General features: G+C 43.4%; 1 protein-coding gene across 5 annotated transcripts in view; it reads left to right on the top strand.

The window, feature by feature from the left end:
• Positions 1 to 17513, top strand: part of Sfxn5 (sideroflexin 5) — a 112477-nt gene that overhangs the window by 5621 nt on the left and 89343 nt on the right. For 3 of the 5 annotated variants that reach the window (XM_005322154.5, XM_040270736.2, XM_021724346.3), the window contains exon 2: positions 5691 to 5759. The exons of the other annotated variants lie outside the window; for them this stretch is intronic. In XM_005322154.5, coding sequence (XP_005322211.2) covers positions 5691 to 5759 — 69 coding nt within the window. The remainder of the gene's footprint in view (positions 1 to 5690; positions 5760 to 17513) is intronic. 5 annotated transcript variants of the gene reach the window in all.

Below are 17513 nucleotides of genomic sequence, written 5' to 3' on the forward strand. Positions count from 1 at the left end.
GTTTTCAGTCTATCCAGAAATAGTTTTTTTTTTTTTTTTTTTTTTTTATTGCTGCCTATTTATTTTTATTTTTTAAGCTTCCTCACTCCTTCAGAGAGCTCACCTCCTGTTAAGTTGACCAGGGTGACAGTGAACTGTGTGTGTGCTCGGGTCCAATGTGGACTGTGGCAGATTTCCGTAGAGCAGGTGGGTTGCACAGGGCTCACTCTGTGGTCCCAGGAACTCCTGGGCAGGAAAATGTGCTCGTCACATGAAATTTGTGTGGGCTGAGCGTCGGAGGCCAGGAGCAATTTCTCATATATTTTGCCTCATATGAAGTTTTAAAATCATAGTGCCTTTTAGATAGTTATGTTTTTGAATCATTTCCTTCCCGTAGGCTATAGTGGCTTTCTGAGAGCAGTGCTTGGGGTTGGTTTGTGTTGTGGAATCACCTGGGAAGGTTTTTAAACTGCTACTGCTGCCTGGAGCCTGGAGCATTCAAACCAATAGAACCAGAATCCGTGGGTGTCTGGCCTGGCCATGAAGTGCCTGCTGATTCAGACAGGGTACAGCCTGGTTGAAGACACCTGCAGCTCCAGCCTGTCTACCTTGGGCTATAGGTTCAGTGAATATTTTATTTCTAATCCTAAAGAGCAGTCATTTTGAGGTCTGGGGCTAGGCGTCTGTCAGTTCTTCTTGGGCCTTTGCCCTCAGCCTCCAATCAGAGGCCTGCTGTCCCCAGCTGAGCTACATCTAGGGAGAGGACAACCTGCTGTTGGAGGTCCAGGGTCCCTGCCAAGAATCAGCAGACTCACCTTCCTTATGAAGGGAAAGAGAAAGGATAGTTTGACTGACTCATTCTCTGGTAAAGAAAAAGGGAAGGAAAAAATGTCCACTGTGTGATTAGATTCAGTTGGGCTGAATTTAAGAGGTGGGGGTAAGTGGGTGCACTATACATTTTAAATTATTTGAGAAAATAAAAATGAACTCAAAGAATAGAAACCTTGCCTGCCATTCATGGCAGGGAAGACACACAGAGGTAGTTTTTGTTTCTGCAAAGAAATAATGTTTCTTAGCTGAGGCTACAAAGTATCAGAAGGACCCCTTTCTTGGAGTAAGCACTCATTGAGAAGTTGAGTTATCTAAAAATCATGGATTGCCAGAGACTTTGCTGTTTTAATCATATCCTTAGGAATGAAGTAACCAGTTCTTGATGGCAGATCTAAGCCACTTTACCTATTAGATAACCCAAAATGATTAGGTTTAAATGAGTTTCTGGTTTCTGGTCTCAATATTACACATTAGTTTTTCTTTGTCTTTTTTTTTTTTTTTTGGTGGTACTGGGGATTGAACCCCTGGGTGTTTACCCCTGAGTTATATCCCCAGTGCCCTGGCCCCCTTTTTAAAAAAAATTTGAGACAGGGTCTTACTAAGTTGCTGAGACCAGCTTTGAACTTGAGATGCTCCTGCCTTAGCTTCCTGAGTTGCTGGGACTATAGGTGTGTGCTATGGTGACCAGCTCCACACTAATCTTAGCTTTATAGTTTCCATGGAAACAAGGCCCTAAGTCCACTTATCAGTCCAGACCTAGCTTGACCCTTTCCATGCAGCCCCTTGCTTTGCTGGGAGTTAGGAGTAATCGAAGGACTACTTTATTTCAATTTCTCTCCACCTCTTATCCATAACATTGGACATCAACTCAATCTTTTCCTTTGGTGATACATCTGTCATAACCATGCTATGCAGCCTTCCTTGTTGCAGTAAGTCAGTAGGCCTGACTTTGTTAAGGCTGGTCCCTGGGGGTTTTAGGCTGGCTGGGTTAGGATTACAATGTGCTTTGAACCCTTTTCGTGGATCTCAGGCCTGTATTTCAAAGTGTTTATTGAACAGTTACATCTGGAATGCCCAATGACCTCAAATGTACATGACTAATGCAGAATCCTTGTCTTCCTCTCCACTAAAACAGTATGCCTCTTGCTCCCCTTATCCTGATTAATACACATTAGTATTGAACTGGCAATCTACACATCATCCGTGACTGGTTCTTCCCTGTTCTTCCACACTCAGCAAGCCTCGCTGTACCCCAAGGCTCAGCACAGTGTGGATCACAGTAGGTCTTCAGAAGCTAGTTGAACGGTGAATGGGTGAAGAGACTCTAGGCATCTGCAGTTTCTGATCGCAGCCTTCATGCCCTCATGCTGTCCTGTATAACCTCTGTTAGGTTAACCAGCCACCTCCCAGTCTCAGTTCCTCTGGGTGCCTCCTTCACCCTCTCTAGGAAGAAACCTATGTGTCCCCAGTGCACTGTGTGATGCCTCATTTGAGTGCTGATCACAGTGTTTTGTAGTTATTTGTTTACTTATTTGTGTTTGACTTCCTTGATGGTTCCGAGTTCCTGGAGAGCTTGTTCATGGTGATGCTCCTGGAGCCTGGCTCAGTAGGAATTTGCAGATGTCTGTGAAGCAAAAATGCTTTATCTGAGCTTTTCCCTCAGTGACTGAAGTAGAAAGTGGCAAAAGAGGGCTGGCAGGACTGGGACAGGATCAAAACCACAGGCCAAGTCAGGGGCTGGAAGTGTCTGCTAGAGCATCTTTTCCAAGTTGCTTTGCTCACATTTATTCCTGATCATCCTCATGCCTCTTGGGCCACAGACTTCTCAATTGTACCCTCCCTTCAAAGCTCTGCCCTGCCCTGCCCTATCCCCTTCAGGAAGTTTGGAGGCCACTGGATGCTCACCAGCCCACTCATCCATTCAAGTGTATCTGCACAGCCCTTTCTAAGTATGTGAGGAGACTGGTAGCCAAGGTGGATAAGGGAGGAACTATCCACATCCTACATCCTTCAGAAGCTCATTGTTGAGTATATTACTTAACATACCAGCTTGTACTTTAAATTACATATATTTTAAAAAACAGAATATATGTCACTCCTAATACTGATTTTTTTTCGTTTTAAAAGCAATTTAAAAGATATAGAAATAATCACCCATAATCCTATTACCCAGAGGCAATATCTGTTATTATTTTAATGTATTTTCATCTAGCATCTTGAAAAATATGGTCTGTAATTTTTTTCTTTGAAACACCTTCAATAGTACAGGAAAGGTGTCTTATAACTCTCACCTTACAAGAGTAGGAAAACTTCCCTTTGCCCTTTACCTACCTCCATCAGTTTTTAAAATTTTGTTTCATTTCCTCATTGTTTTCTTTGTCTAGGTGATGAAGAAAGTCTAGAAACAGCAAATATACATGATCTCAAGGACATCCGCAGAGTGTAAAAAACAAAATAATAGCCAGTATGGTGGAGCATGCCTGTAATCCCAGCAACTCAGGAGGCTGAGGCAGGAGGATCACAAGTTCTAAGCCAGCCTCAGCAACTTAGTGAGTGATGCCCTAAGCAACTTAGTGAGACTCTGTTTCAAAATAAAAAGTAAAAGGCTGGGATGTGGCTTGGTGATTAAGTGCCCCTGGGTTCAATGTCTGGTACCAAAAAATAAATAAAGTAAATAAATAAATAAATAAATAAATAAATAAATAAAATAAAAAATAAATAAATAACAGTACTTACATTTTTAGGTTATATGACCACCTTTGTATTTATACATGTTCTTTTTCCTCAGCTACTTGAAAGTGGATTACATCCATTCATCCCATAATTCTTTAGTGGATGTCTCCTAAGAATAGAGACATTCTCCACATAACCACAGTGCAGTTATTACGTCTAGGAAATTTAACATGGATACAATACTTTTTATTAATCTATGATCCATATTCCAACTTTTTCACTTGTGTCAATAATACTCTGGAAAACATTCTTGCATCAAATCCAGGATCCAATCCCATCACACAATGTACTTCACCATCTCTTTAGTGACCTTTAACGGTGGGTCAGTTTTTCAGTCTTTGTCTTTATGACATTGACGTATTTGATGAATGAGGCCAGTGATTTTGTGAAATGTTTTATAATCTGGGGATTTCTGAGGTTCCCTATGATGAGATTCAGTCCCTCCGGAATGCCACATTGGTGACGTAGTTCACTTCTCACGTCTCTAGGCACAAAATATCCATCTGCCCCTCAGTGGTCCTTTTAACGTGTCCCTGTCACTTTGGTGGAAGTGGCACTTGATTACTTTCTAGCACAACCAGTTTCATCTTATACCATCCCTGCCCTGCCCTGGAACCACCCACTTCCCTAGGGAACCTTGGTTCCTTTCACCAGGGTCTAGATGTCATTTGGTAGTTTTGCTCTTTATTTAATATCCATCTGTTTCTACCTCCTGGCTAGTTAAGATGGAATCCCACTGCTTATACATTTTACAAAATCATAAGCACTTTTCCATGTCATAACTGTGGTCTGAAAGCATGATTTTAAATGTCTGCATAATATTCAATCATATAAATGAACGTCACTCAGCCATCACTGTGGTGATGATTAATGAGGTAGCCTTGGCATGTACCTCTGACCATATCTCTGAACATTCTGACTGTTTCCTTAGACTGAGTTTTTGGAGATAGAATTTTTCCAGGACAATTGTAGGAGCATTATGTACATATGCTTTAAGTGGGGAATGGTTTGGGCCATTTGAGCTATAGAAGAGGCTAGAAAAGTGATTGTTGTAGCTAGGAATGCTGCTGAGGCTTGTTCTGGTCTGTGTTCTGTACCTGGAGGTGGGTGGCAATAGGGGGTAGAGAGGCTGCTCTGTGTAGGGGGTGCCAGGATGAGCAGAGGGATGGGTCTGATTTATGCAGGAACTTTGATGACCCAGGGCCTATTGCAGGTCTTTATTGGGAAGGGAAAGGAAAGAAGCTGACTGCAGGGGCTGCTGTCCTTGTAAGCAAGGGCAGGGAAGTGGGAGCTCCTGTTTTCTTCACTATGTAGAGCATAGTGCTTGGAGAGCTGTGGGGCTCTAGGGAAGGATTTGGGGCAGAGCCCAGAATGTAGTGAGGCATGAACCCCCAGTGTTTGCAGCTTTCCCCTTCATCTCTGAGCTTGGCACCCTCTTTTTATTCCTCTTGAATTTGGCTTAGCCCAGCTGGCTTTGTCCCCAGGTCGAAGGCCCAGCAGCAGTGTTGCTTGGTTTCCTTTCATTGGGCTTGAATGCCGGTGGCCTGCTTAGCACAAAGCCTTCCTTTTCTAGGGCCCCTGCTCCGGGGCAGGGTTGGAGAAGCTGGTCCCTTGGCCTGCACCTCACAGCAGCTCCAGGACTCTGGTTGAAGCAGGGCCCGTGGGCCATGGGTGCAGTGCTGTCTTGCTTGGGCTCTGCCTGTGGCTATCTTCCCCCAAGTGCAGAGCTGGACCTTAGAGAGGAGCCCTATCAGGGGTGGGCAGGGTCTTCATGCTCCCTAGAGTTACTAAGCAAGGCAGGGGGCCTGGGGAGATGGCTCCCAGTGATGCTTGGAAGCTTTTAAAGGGGTCAGGTTAGATCTCAGGACAATGGGAGAGAGGGAGAAAAGTGGGAGGCATCTGGAAAAGAAGTTGGGACAGTCACCAAGTATCAGAATGGTCTTTCTGAGTCCACTTTAGGAAGCCCTCAACTCTGGGAAAACTGCTTTCAGGTCCCTGAGCAATGAAGCCTCATGGGCATTCATCATCCCCACGGGGAGTCCTGAGGACTGGGGGGCCCAATCATCAGGGCAAGCTGCAGGGGTGTTCCCAACGTCCTCAGGGTGTGTACAGCCGCTGACCGCCTCTCCTTTTCCACCCTGCTGCAGACATCCTTCTACGGCCGCTTCAGGCACTTCTTGGATATCATCGACCCTCGCACACTCTTTGTCACTGAGGTAAGTCAGGGCTGTCACTCTCAATAGAAGCCCCTTGGCTTCTGTACCTTGTCACTGAAGACTGTGTGGGCCATCTAAAGGGCCACGGAGGGTGGGATGAAGGAGTGAGGAGTTGGGGGTGGGTAGGAAACAAGAGGAAGGTAACTGATTGTCTGTCTGCCTACCTACCTAGAGTTCATTGACTGCTATATACTGTTTCACATTATTTCATTTGAATCTCACAACGGCCCTTCAAGATAAATGCAGTGTTGTTGTTGTTATTATTATTTGAAAACTTAATGAAATTATTACCAAATTTATTACCTAAATTATATGCTTGTTATAAAAGTTCAAATAGGGCTGGGACTGTAGCTCGGTGGTAAAGCTCTTGCCTAGCATGTGTGAGGCCTTGGTTTGATCTCCAGATCCCAGATTGGGAAAGTTCAAACAGCAGAAATGTGTTTAAGTAGAACAGAAAAGGATCCTTTAATCACCCTCCCTGCCCAGTTTTCTCCTCTCCTACAAATTAATGGCTTTTAAGGTCAAGTTTATTAAGACATAATTTATACCTTTTTTAGGTGTATAGTGCTATGGTTTTAGGCAAATGTATAAGTCATGTATGCATCACTGAAATCAAGATATAAAACATTTCTATCACCCTAACATGTTCTCTCACTTCTTTATAATCAATTCCCCTGACCCCAGCCCCTGGCCACCACCCATCTATTTTCTGTTTCTATAATTTTGCTGTTTCCAGAATGTCATCTAAATGGAATCCTGTAGCATGCAGCCTTCTTCCCTTGACCAAAATGCTTGTGAGATGCATCTGTGTTATTGCATGATCAGTAGTTCATCTATTCTTATTGCTGTGTTGTGTTCCATTGAAAGAATGTTCCAGAATTTGTTTATCCATTCACTTGTTGAGGAATACCTGGGCTTTTTCCAGCTTGGGACTATTATGAATAAAACTGCAATGAACATTTTTTTGTGTGTGGATGTATGTTTTAATTTCTCTGAGTAAATAACTAGGAATGAGATTGCTGGCTCATGGTAAGTAGGGTAAATATATAATTAACTTTATCAGAAATTGCCAAACTGCTGTTTAGAGTGCTGCACATTTTACATTCCCATCAGCAATGTGTGAGAGTTCCAGTTGCTCCACTTCTTCACCAACACTTGCTATTGTCAACTTTTAAAATATATTTATATATTTGGTCTCTAAAGGTTTCTCATGTGTATTTACAGTATATGTGTGCAGGAATGCATATGCCTGTGAAATAGTAATACTTATTAGATACCGTGAGCAAAGCAATTTGTAAGCATTTTTAAAAATTGACACGTAGCTGGGTGCAGTGGTGCATCCTTGTAATCCCAGTGGCTTGGGAGGCTGAGGCAGGAGGATCACAAGTTCAAAGCCAGCCTCAGCAACTTAGGGAGGCCCTAAGCAACTCAGCAACTCTCTCAATAATATACCAATAAATAAAATAAAAGGGCTGGGGATGTGGCTCAGTGGTTAAGTATCCCTGGTACAAAAAAAAAATTGACACATAACCCAGTATTGCAGAACATCAGGAAATAAAGATAAAATCTGAAACCTAGTAGAGCAAAATTGAAATAAAAATAAATTGACACATAAAGTTACACATATTTAAGAGGTGCCATGTGATGTTTTGATACATGTATACATTGTGTACTATTTAAATCAAAGTAAGCATCTGTCCCCTTAAACATTTATCATTCCTTTAAAGCATTTTCATGTATTAGCTCTGTTAAGAGTGGCTGTGGATTAACTCACAGCCACTCTTAACAGAGGAGATGATTATACATTCCATTTCACAGACGAAGAAACAGTAGAAGTTAAGTCTCATGCACATGGTGCTGGCCCGTGGTGGAGCCAGGGTCTGGACCCAGGTGTTTGTCTATAGACACTTACTCTCAGCCAGTTCACATTCCTATTCAGGGAACTTGAGTTGAGGAAACTCCTCAGAGATTTCTTAGGTAGCAGAAGGCCTGAGCGCCATCCCTAGCCTTGGAGGCAGCTTCCTCCTGGACAGCACTTCACTGCACTTCTCTGTCATGAGCAATGCCTTTCCTCCGCCCTGGAGTTGACAGGCTCTGGGAGCGAACAGTCATGGTGGGAGGAAACACGAGGCTTGCTGGACACCTGGGCCTGAACCATCCCAGTGTGTACAGGTAGCAGCCCAGTAATGTGGAACGTGTTTGGTTTCTATAAATTTCCTACTGCATCTCTGCAAGAACTAATAAGGGCCCAGTTATTTTCCTGGCTGGCCTTATTGGCCTTCTTGGGCTACCATATCTTAGGAGCAAATGTGCTGAACTTTTAGGCTCTGTGTGGATTCTTCTAAATAGGAATCAGTGCAATTACATAAAAATTTTTACCAAACTAGAGAGAATACTTACCTAGTCTAGGTAATATCATACAAGATAATTTCAGAACCATGCAAAACGAGGTACAATTGCAGTTCTGAAATCCCAATGCAAGTGCTATCTGCTTGGGAGAGGAGGTAGCAGAACCAGAGCTTAACTCAAAAGACGGAGATGTTCATGGTGGACTTTGAGGCTCACTGAGAAATGGCAGAAGGGGATGTGGGAGACAGGAAGGTGTGTTAGCTTTCCATCACTGTGATGGAATTCCTGAGAAAGGCAACTTAGAAGGAGGAAAGTTTTATTTTGACTATGGTCTCCATCCATGGTCATTTGGCCCTGCTGCCTATTGGCCTGTGGTGAGACAGAACATCATGGAAGGGAAAGCTGCTCACTTTGTACTATCTGAGAAGAAAGAGAGGGGGGAGGGAGGGAGGGATGGAGGGGGAGGCAGGGGGGAAGGGAGGAGGGCTGGTCCTAGTTTCTCCAAGGGCACACTCCCATGACCTAATTTTCTTCTATTAGTTCCACTTCCTAAGGTTCCACCACCTCCTGGGTGGGGACCTGCAACACTTCAGCCTTTCAGGCTCATTCTAGATCCAAGCTATAGCAGGAGATATTTCAATGGGCCTCAGATTACCAAGAGCAGACAGGGGGTTGGGGATGGGTGAGCTACAGGATGGCATGCCACCTGGGCCAGGGAGCTCAACGCCCTCCCTTTTCCCAGTCCACCATCCTCCCATTCTCAAGACCATTTTATTTTACACTTCTCTTCCTTGATCCATTTCTCTTTTCTTTACCTTTTGTATTTTGAAAGACCTCAATATTCTTCCACATCACTAAACCAAATTTGGTCTGTTTCTCCTATCAATCAATTTTTAAAAAATGCTTTTTAAAAAACTATTGAAGTGTCAAAGAAACTTAAATGTTTACTTATTAGAAAATAACCAAAGCAGCTGGACGCAGTGGTGCACACCTATAATCCTAGCAGCTTGGGTGACTGAGGCAGGAGGATTGTAAATTCAAAACCAGCCTCAGCAACTCAGTGAGGCCCTAAGGAACTTAGTGAGGCTCTGTCTCAAAATAAAAAAGGGCTTGGGATGTGGCTCAGTGGTTAAGCACCCCTAGGTTCAAACCCTGGTATCAAAACAAAAACAAGGCAAACCAAGGCAGCAGAAGATTTAAAGTATGTTTAAAATTTCACATGTTCCGTCCCCTCATTGAGATCTAATAGGTTTCCCAGAAAGATCTGCACCTCCCTTCACTACTGTACCTGAGTTGTATATTATTTCCAGGAGTACCTGTTCACCTTTTGGAGAATTTCTGCTCCCAGAAGATATTCTAGGCCCTAAAATCTCTGGAAGGACCAGGTGCAGTGGCACACACTTATAATCCAGCAACATGGAGACTGAGGCAGGAGAATTGCAGGTTCAAGGCCAGCCTCGGCAATTTAGAGCAAGGCATGTCCCAAAATAAAAATTGAAATGGGCTGGGGATGTAGCTCAGTGATAAAGTGCCCCTGGGTTTAGTCCCTAGTACCAAACAACAAACAACAACTCTTAACTCTGGAAGGGCCCTGAATGGGGTCTCCAGGCTGACAATTTGCTAAGTGCCCCTCACAAGCAGGGTGTTTGGCAAGGTCATCTCTATTGCCAAAAGGAGGAACTAGAAGTAGCAAGAGGAGCCTCTGAGCTGAGCCTGCCCTCCTTCAGGGCTGGTTCCTTCCACACTGCTGCTCAGTCCACAGATTAGGTCTACAGAACACTGCTTCTCTCCCAGGGCCTGTGGCTGGTGTCCTGGAAGGAAATATGGGGCAGTGGCTGCCCAATTGGAGGCAATCTGGATGGCCCATTGGCAGGGTGCAAGGATACGAGGAGGTGGCTTTGGAAACTGGAGCTTCCCAGAGTGGAAAGATCCTGGGCAGCATGAGCCATCTGTGACCCGGTTCTGAGGGGCATATGCTGAGTCAATGGAGAGACTCATCTTGAGAGAGTTTTGCAGCTGTTCGTTTGCAATTTATAACTGACCAAGCTTTAAAAAGATTCCAACCCTTGTATGTGTAATGAGGCGGAGGAAATTTTATTCACCAAAATGTCTCTTAGGAAGAAGGCTGTCTTTGTTCTAAGAATGCCTTAAACAAAGGCTTCAGAGGAGGAGGAGGTTGCTGTGTTTGACAGGGAAAGAATTGCACTTTTTGATCCTAAAAGGAGAAGGGAAAGAGAAGGAAGAGGAGGAGAAAAACAGTGGAAAGAAGAGTAAGAAGCCCCAGGGTGAGCTGAAAACCAGTACAAGAAATGACATAGCAGAGATTGTCTGGGCTCTTTTGTATTGTATTGTGTTTATAAAAGTTGTTGTGGACATGCACTGTTGCCCCCCCTTCACCATCATCCCTGAGAAGTTATCCACAAAGTCTGCTTAGTCCATGAAATCTCTGCAAGAGGAGATGACTTGGGGTATCATGGAAGGCCATGAACCTCCTGTAGTGTGCTTAGTGCCTTGCTTTTGCTGAGGCTGGTTTTGAACTTGCAGTTCTCCTGCCTCAGCCTCCTGAGCCACTGGGATTATAGGCATGTGCCATTGCGCCAGACCTGAGTTAATCTTTTTTTTTTTATTTTTTTTAATTTTTTTTAGATGTTGGTGGACCTTTATTTTATTCATTTATTTATATGTGGTTCTGAGAATTGAACCCAGTGCCTCACACATGCTAGGCAAGTGCTCTACCACTCAGCCACAGCTCCAGCCCCACTGAGTTACTCTTAATTCTGGACAGAAGATGGAAGGCATTTGCTCTTTTGAATTTAATAATTACTTAAGGGTTGACAGATTATCATTCGGAAGGGCATAGAAAACTAACTGAAATAATATTAATAACACCAACTCAATTCTAATATTGGTGTAGTAATCTGAAACTATTTTGAATGCATTGTTGGATAGAATAAATAAGTAACTATACTGATATTGGAACCAGGATTTTCACTGTGGGAATCAGGAGGTAGTATATGGAGTAGGAGAAAATAAAAGAAATTGGTGTGCTTTTGTGTTGGAATTAGAGGTGTCAATGTGTACGCATGATTTGCACAAAACACACATTTACATTATATTTCCTAATTTCCTGGTTCTGTTCATTGAAAGGGCCTAGAAATAATGACACTCCAGTTACAATGAACATACCCGGCATTCAGATGTTGGTTTCTAAACACCATTACCCACAAAAAGGAACCAGGGCTCCTTGGAGAGATGGTGAAATCAGGTCGGAGGCAGAGAGGATTGCTGTGGAAAGTAAGGAAATGCTGAAAGACACAGACATAGCAATTGCCTTGAAAGAAAACCCACTGGCCATTTTTGGGATAATTGGAGCATTGAAAAGAACAGCAGTAGATTTTAACACACTGAATAAAAAAATAATCTGGGAGTCTGTAGTCATACTAAAACTGTGGTAAGGGGAATGAATCTGTTTGCAGAAGAATATCAGATAATAACTGTTGAAGGAAATAACCTTGTGTAACTTTCATTGACGTAATCGTTCCTGTCAGGAGCGTTATTGGATGCTACTTCTGTAGAGTAGAGGTTTGTTGAGAAACAGAATATTTATTTTCTCTCAAAGTATCACTGGCAGATTACTTACTTAACAAAGGGGAAGAGAGAGGTACTTTTTTAAAAAAACATTTATTTTTTAGTTGTAGTTGGACACAATATCTTTATTTTACTTTTATGTGATGCTGAGGATTGAACCCAGGGCCTTGCATGTGCTAAGTGATGCTCTACCGCTGAGCCACAACCCCAGCCAAGTGGTAGCTTTATGAAGGGCTTGGGGGATATGCTTTAACCAAATTACCTCACCAACTGTGAAAAAACGTTATATTATGTGCCTTCTGATGTGGTGAGAGTCAGGTGGTAATCACTAAATACTAGAAGACGTATAAAGAGAAAAATAAAAATTGCTCGTAATCCTACTTGCTAGAATTAATTAATAAATAATTAAATTTGCAGTACTGGGGATTGAACTACTGCTGAGTTCTACTGTTGAGCTGCATCCTCAGCCCTTTTTATTTCATTTTGAGACAGGGTCTTGCTAATTTGCAGAAGCTGTTCTTGAACTTGCCATCCTCCTGCCTCAGGCTTCCAAGTAGTTGGGATTATAAGCACATACCATCTTGCCTGGTTTGCTAGAAATAATTGGCATTAACATTTTGGAGTGTGTATATGTACAAACTTGGGATGTTTTATACAGTATGTATATCTATATCTATATCTGTATGTCTATATATATATATAGGGAGAGAGACAGAAAATCATATGTGACATGTATGTATACATGATGCATCCTTTTTTCCATGAAGCATATATCATGAACCTTTTTTCTTGTTATTAAATGTTGTTTTAAAATGTAATAACTGCATTATAATTCATTATATGGTTATTCTAGAATTTATTTAACAATTTTCTTTATTGTTGATCATTTAAGTGGTTTCAAGTCTTTTGCCATTACAAATAACATTGCAGTAAATATCTTTGTACATAAATTTTACTGCATTTCTCTTTATTTTCTTTGGATAAACTCCTAGAAGTGGAATTTCTGGATGAAAGACTTTAAAGTTTTTGATATATATATATATATATATATATATATATATATATATATTATATACATATATATACATATCCATATATACATGTCTCCACAAATTGCCCTGCAAATTTTACCAACCTATACCAAGATTTCCTCAGTTTATACTCCCAATTGCTATGAGTTCATATTCTTATATACGTCAAGTTTTTGTCTGTCTGCATACATTTTTGGCCTATTTATTACATCCAACATATACTTTGTACTTGTTTTTTTCCTTTCATTCATTTCCAAGTCTTTTACATAATTTTTAAAGATCTCATTTTATAGTATAAATAACCATCTCCTGTTAGACTTCTAGTTCTAACAGATATGTTGTTATCTTTTGCTTTTCTGCAAAAAAACTCCAAAAAACAAAAAAACAACAACAAAAAAAAAAACGGTGTTGGGCATATCACTTCATTTCTGCTAACTTAATTTATTTTTTATTTTTTTTAGAATAAATTCCCAAGGGCAGGATAAGCAAACTGGAGACCATGGTTGTTTTTAAAATTCTTGGGCCAGCTGGTTAGGTTTATGGACATAAAGTAATGCACCACCTGTCATGCTACCAGAACTGTATCCGTTTACCTCAATAGTCCCCCTGAGGTGACTGGAGGCCCCTGTCCTGGGGCCTATCCATGGCAGCAGTCAAGGACACATCCCATTAAAGACAGGTTTAACTCAGGGGTTCTGGAACTGTTAGGAGGGAGTAAGAGTGGCATAAGATGGCCAGTGAAAGACAAGAGAAGGGCTTGGGATTTTGCCTGCATGTAACCATTAACTTTGGCCCCCAAGTTCTACCACTTGAAAGTCGTGATATTATGGTTAATCTGTGAAAAAATGCATGTCCCTAGCCCAGGTGGTGGTGCGTGCCTGTAATCCCAGCCATTCAGGAGGCTGAGGCAGGAGGATCACAGGTTTAAGGCCAGCCTCAGCAACTTTGTGAGGCCCTAAGCTACTTAGTGAGACTCTCAAAATTAAAAATAAAAAGAGCTGGGGATGGAGCTCACTGGCAGAGCATCCCTGGGTTCAATCCCCAGGAAGAAATAAAGAAAGAGAGGGAGGGAGGGAGAGAGGAGGGAGACAGAGAGACAGAGAAAGCAAGCAAACAATCATGACTCTGTTTCTAGTAGATCCAAGATGCGCCCTGTGAGAGCAACCAGTTACTGAATGGTCAGGACATGGATTGACACAACCTCTGAGCCCCCTGCCATCTTATGCATCCAGCTGCTCATCCATTCTCCCCCATCCCAGCCCTCTTTCCTTCTTTTTTTAAGTTGCCTTATCTTTAGGGGTGCCAACCTCATCTCTTGCCTGAAATGCCCTTGTTCCCAATATACGCACGTCCTCTAAACATTGAAGATTAATTCCTCTCCATTTTTTTTCTCTATCAGGTTGGGTATGGCTTTGAATGAGAATAATATTGCTCTTCCTTTTCTTACCTGGGTGGCCTGCCCAGGTAGCCATCAGCTTTGTGGAAGTTCCAGACACTGCCGTGGTTTCTTTTAGAGTACAGTTGCTATATCAGCTTTCTTGCTGATATCTCATGGAAATGGCTCAGAACTGGGGTGGAGGGTTCTCGAGATTTGTAGGTGCCACCCACCCACCCTGGGAACTTGGGGAAGAAAATATCCTTCTTGGTTATAGTTTTCTAAGAATGGGGATGGCCAAGATGGTTCTATGATGGTTCTATGAGGAATAGCCTCACCCACGTCTTGAGTGAGCAGGGCACGGTCTCAGATCCCAGCATCACCATTGAAGGGTTTCTTTTGGCTGCCCTGGAACCTGAAATCCTAATCCTGACCCTGCTGTTCCCTTATCTCCCAGCAGCTGCAGTCCTTCATTCTGTCAAACTCCCACTATGCACAGCCTTGTGTTGGTGATGGGTGGGGACAGGGTCCAGTCCTGTGACACTGCAGATTCTTAAAACTAGCTCCTGCACTCAGATAAGATGGGCACACGACTGGCAAGTGGTCAGGAACCTCAGAGAGGGGCAGACCCAATCCTCTCTATTTGAGAAGGGGAGGGAACATTTCTGGAAGATTCCCAGAGAAAATAGTACCAAGTCTTGCAGGATAGATGGGGCTGTGATAGGCTGTTAGGGAGGGAAGGACTTCTGCTGAAGGGAACAGTATGGGACTTTCCAGAGGAAGGAACACACAAGTGCCACCCACAGGGTCAGTGAAGCCCTTCCAAGGGTCAGAACGTGGTGATGAAATATTCCTGGGTGCTACTCACCTCTTTTCCACCTGCTGTCACTACCATCTTGTATTAGATGAGTTAAATAATATTATAATTAAATATTTAGATTTAATTATAGATATTTAAGGCTGTCTGGGGTCAGGAGTATAGAGACCTCAATATAAATAATTAAATATTTAGATCATTTTGACATTCAGGGCTTATACTGAGGTCTCTATACTCCTGTCCCCAGCTATTCAGGGTTGACTTTCCACCTGCATTTAATTTGGGGGCTGGGCTGTGGTGCTCAGGAAAGATCAGTTTTGCTTCTGATGACTCTTTCCCTAACTGTCCTTTGTCCTTTCCTTCCTGGGTCCCTCCATCCCCATTCCCCTCTAATACCCTGACCTCTAAACCTGTCCCTTTGCTTCTTACCCCTTTCCCCTTGGGTCTTGGAGGAGGCCCAGAAGAGCTGGGGTTCTCCTCTATTTAAAGTCTCTGCTGCGGGAGCAGGCACATGCATTTGCGGAGAACTTTCTGGAGACATTGCCCCTGTCAAATAAAAGGAGAGGCTCCCGTGGCAGGCCTTCCGGTAGGCTGGTGGTGGAGAGGAGCTGGGGAGGCAGCAGTGCAGGCTGCTCTACCCCTGGCCCAGGGCTCTGCACAGGCACAGCCTTGTCTCTGGGCCAAGCAGGGACCCTCACAGCTTTTGCATTCAGGGGCTGCTAGCCTGTTTGTTCCTGGTTGAAAAGACTTCCTGCAAAGCTTACCCTGCCCCAAACTCCTGCCCAGCTTTCCCCCTCCTCAGGTTCCCGGGGCCCTTGTGTCAAGTCTCACAATACAGCAGCATGGGAGGGGGGTGTAAAGCCGGGAGACCTTCCTCAGAGCCCCCAAGTCTCTGTGAACTTAGCCACCAGAACAGGAAGTCTCAGGGACCTCTCTAGACAGGTGGCTTGGGGCCTTGCCCATCCCACAGGGCCTCTCAGTCTTAACAGAAGCGTCAGCCCAGGACCAGCCTAGGGCACCCAAGGGGCAGAAAAGCCTGTTCCAGCTTCCTGCCGTCCTGGACCCTCAGACTTGTCTTCAGGAACTTTGGATTCAGTTCTCCCTCACCCACATCGTTTGCCAAAACCAGGACTTATTGGAACTTATTCTTTTGGCAGGAGGGCTCCCTTTGATGACCGTGTCAAATGAGATGGAATCTGGCCAGGTTGTTATAGGAACTCAGGAGAATCCCTAGAGTGGGAGAAATAATGAGAACACGGGGCCATTCACCACTCAGCGTTGGAAAGTAGAGCATGCATTGTCCAGGCCCACGGAGGCCGAGGGAAGAAACAGGCTTGGCCCGGGCAGCCTGCCCCATCCTTCAGAGGCTTTGGGGGCATTGGAGGTGGGGGAGGGTGGGAAGAGCAAGGATCTGGCTAAACTCTGGGTTTAAATGCTAAATCACCCACCTACTATTTGTATTACCTTAAGCAAGTTAAAACAATGAGCACCATCCAAATTTGTTGAAAAACAAAATGTATTGACTCTAGAGAGAAAACTCCACCTTTGCAGAGTTATCACAGAGGTATGTGAAAAGATGATTTAAACTGAGTTTTTGAGCTTTCCTATTTTTTCCCCCTTGGTATTTCTTTAAGCAGCATGAATTGCTTATGTAATTGGGGAAAAGAAAACAAAAACAAAACAAATGAATAGTTGGAAATGAATAGTTTGGAAATGAATAGTTTCCAGGAAGTGGCTCTTTGAAGTCTGGTAGACATCTATACATTTAAAAGGAAATGAACAGTACTTTCCAGCCTTAGGCCATTCCAAGTAAGAAAAGCTTTCCTGATTCTGCTGTGGTCCAGACCTGAATTGGATCAGTGCTGGCTGCAGGTCCTGCACACACAGACCTGATGGCCCAGGGGGCCTGGCTGGTTTGTTCTGGTTTGGAAGTAATTCCTGCTGCTGTGGCAGAGCCAGTGGCTATTCAGCATCCACCTCCTGCCAGCAGCCAACTCAGCAGCCCTGTCTGCCTCCTGGATGCCCCCCACCCCCCAGCACTGCTTCCTTGTTTAGACCAAGGGATCATATTGAGGTCTCTATACTCCTGTCCCCAGACAGCCTTTTGCCACAGGCCAGAGGTAACAAGGTAACTTCAGTGAGTTTTTCCCCCGACTCTGGCCCTTCTACTGTCTGAATTTCCTTATCAGATCCTTGACATAAATTACCTTCTATCATTATTGTCTGTTTATTGTTAATTTTTTGAGGTATGCCATATATACTTCAAAATGCACAACTCCTAAGTTTATGTCTTAATGAATGTTTACATCTGTTTATACCCATCTGACTAACATGCAGATCAAGACATTGAATATATATATATATATTTTTAATATTTATTTTTTAGTTTTTGGCGGACACAACATCTTTGTTGGTATGTGGTGCTGAGGATCGAACCCGGGGCCGCACGCATGCCAGGCGAGTGAGCTACTGCTTGAGCCACATCCCCAGCCCCAACATTGAATATTTTTATTACCCCAGAGTATTTTTTTTTGTGTGTGTTTCTTAGTCCTTTTCCCCCTCCAAGTGTAATACTGTAATGACCTCTACCGCCC

This window comes from Ictidomys tridecemlineatus, chromosome 12 (assembly GCF_052094955.1).
Source record: "Ictidomys tridecemlineatus isolate mIctTri1 chromosome 12, mIctTri1.hap1, whole genome shotgun sequence".
NCBI classification, from domain to species: domain Eukaryota; kingdom Metazoa; phylum Chordata; class Mammalia; order Rodentia; family Sciuridae; genus Ictidomys; species Ictidomys tridecemlineatus.